This window comes from Opisthorchis viverrini (assembly GCF_000715545.1).
Source record: "Opisthorchis viverrini unplaced genomic scaffold scaffold29416, whole genome shotgun sequence".
Lineage (NCBI taxonomy): Eukaryota > Metazoa > Platyhelminthes > Trematoda > Opisthorchiida > Opisthorchiidae > Opisthorchis > Opisthorchis viverrini.
Window position 1 is genome coordinate 1 of NW_008772492.1, and position 356 is coordinate 356.

The 356-nt window shown below is 42.1% G+C and overlaps 1 protein-coding gene across 1 annotated transcript; it reads right to left on the reverse strand.

Annotated features, from left to right (window-relative positions):
- Positions 1 to 17: 17 nt before the first annotated feature.
- Positions 18 to 285, reverse strand: T265_12395 (hypothetical protein; the record flags this gene model as incomplete). Its single annotated transcript, XM_009179966.1, has 2 exons — positions 18 to 143; positions 187 to 285. The coding sequence occupies 2 exons, from the start codon at positions 283 to 285 to the stop codon at positions 18 to 20; spliced, it is 225 nt and encodes a 74-aa protein (XP_009178230.1).
- Positions 286 to 356: the final 71 nt, after the last annotated feature.

Here is a 356-nt window from a genome sequence, read left to right on the forward strand (position 1 = left end):
TATTAACAGTGAATATCTCACACTTCTCCAAGGTAGGTTCCGAGGACAACCTTCGACAGTCGTTCATGTTCCTCCACAAAGAAGCGTGCAACGGATGCTGGATTGCGTTCCAACAAGCCCTGTTCGAACAAGTACTCTAAGCCCTGAAAAGATGCATAAAGAATTACGAAAAATTCAAAAACGTACTTGTTTAGGATTATTATTGAACTCCTGACATCCCAATATTCGTCGACGTTCTGCGGGGTCTTCACTATAAAACGTAACAGGAATCCGAGAAAAGTGCATACCAATCAACGGGAAATCCAAAACTCTCTATCTGACTAGTGACTTCATAGAGTTCCGATTTTATCGCCTGG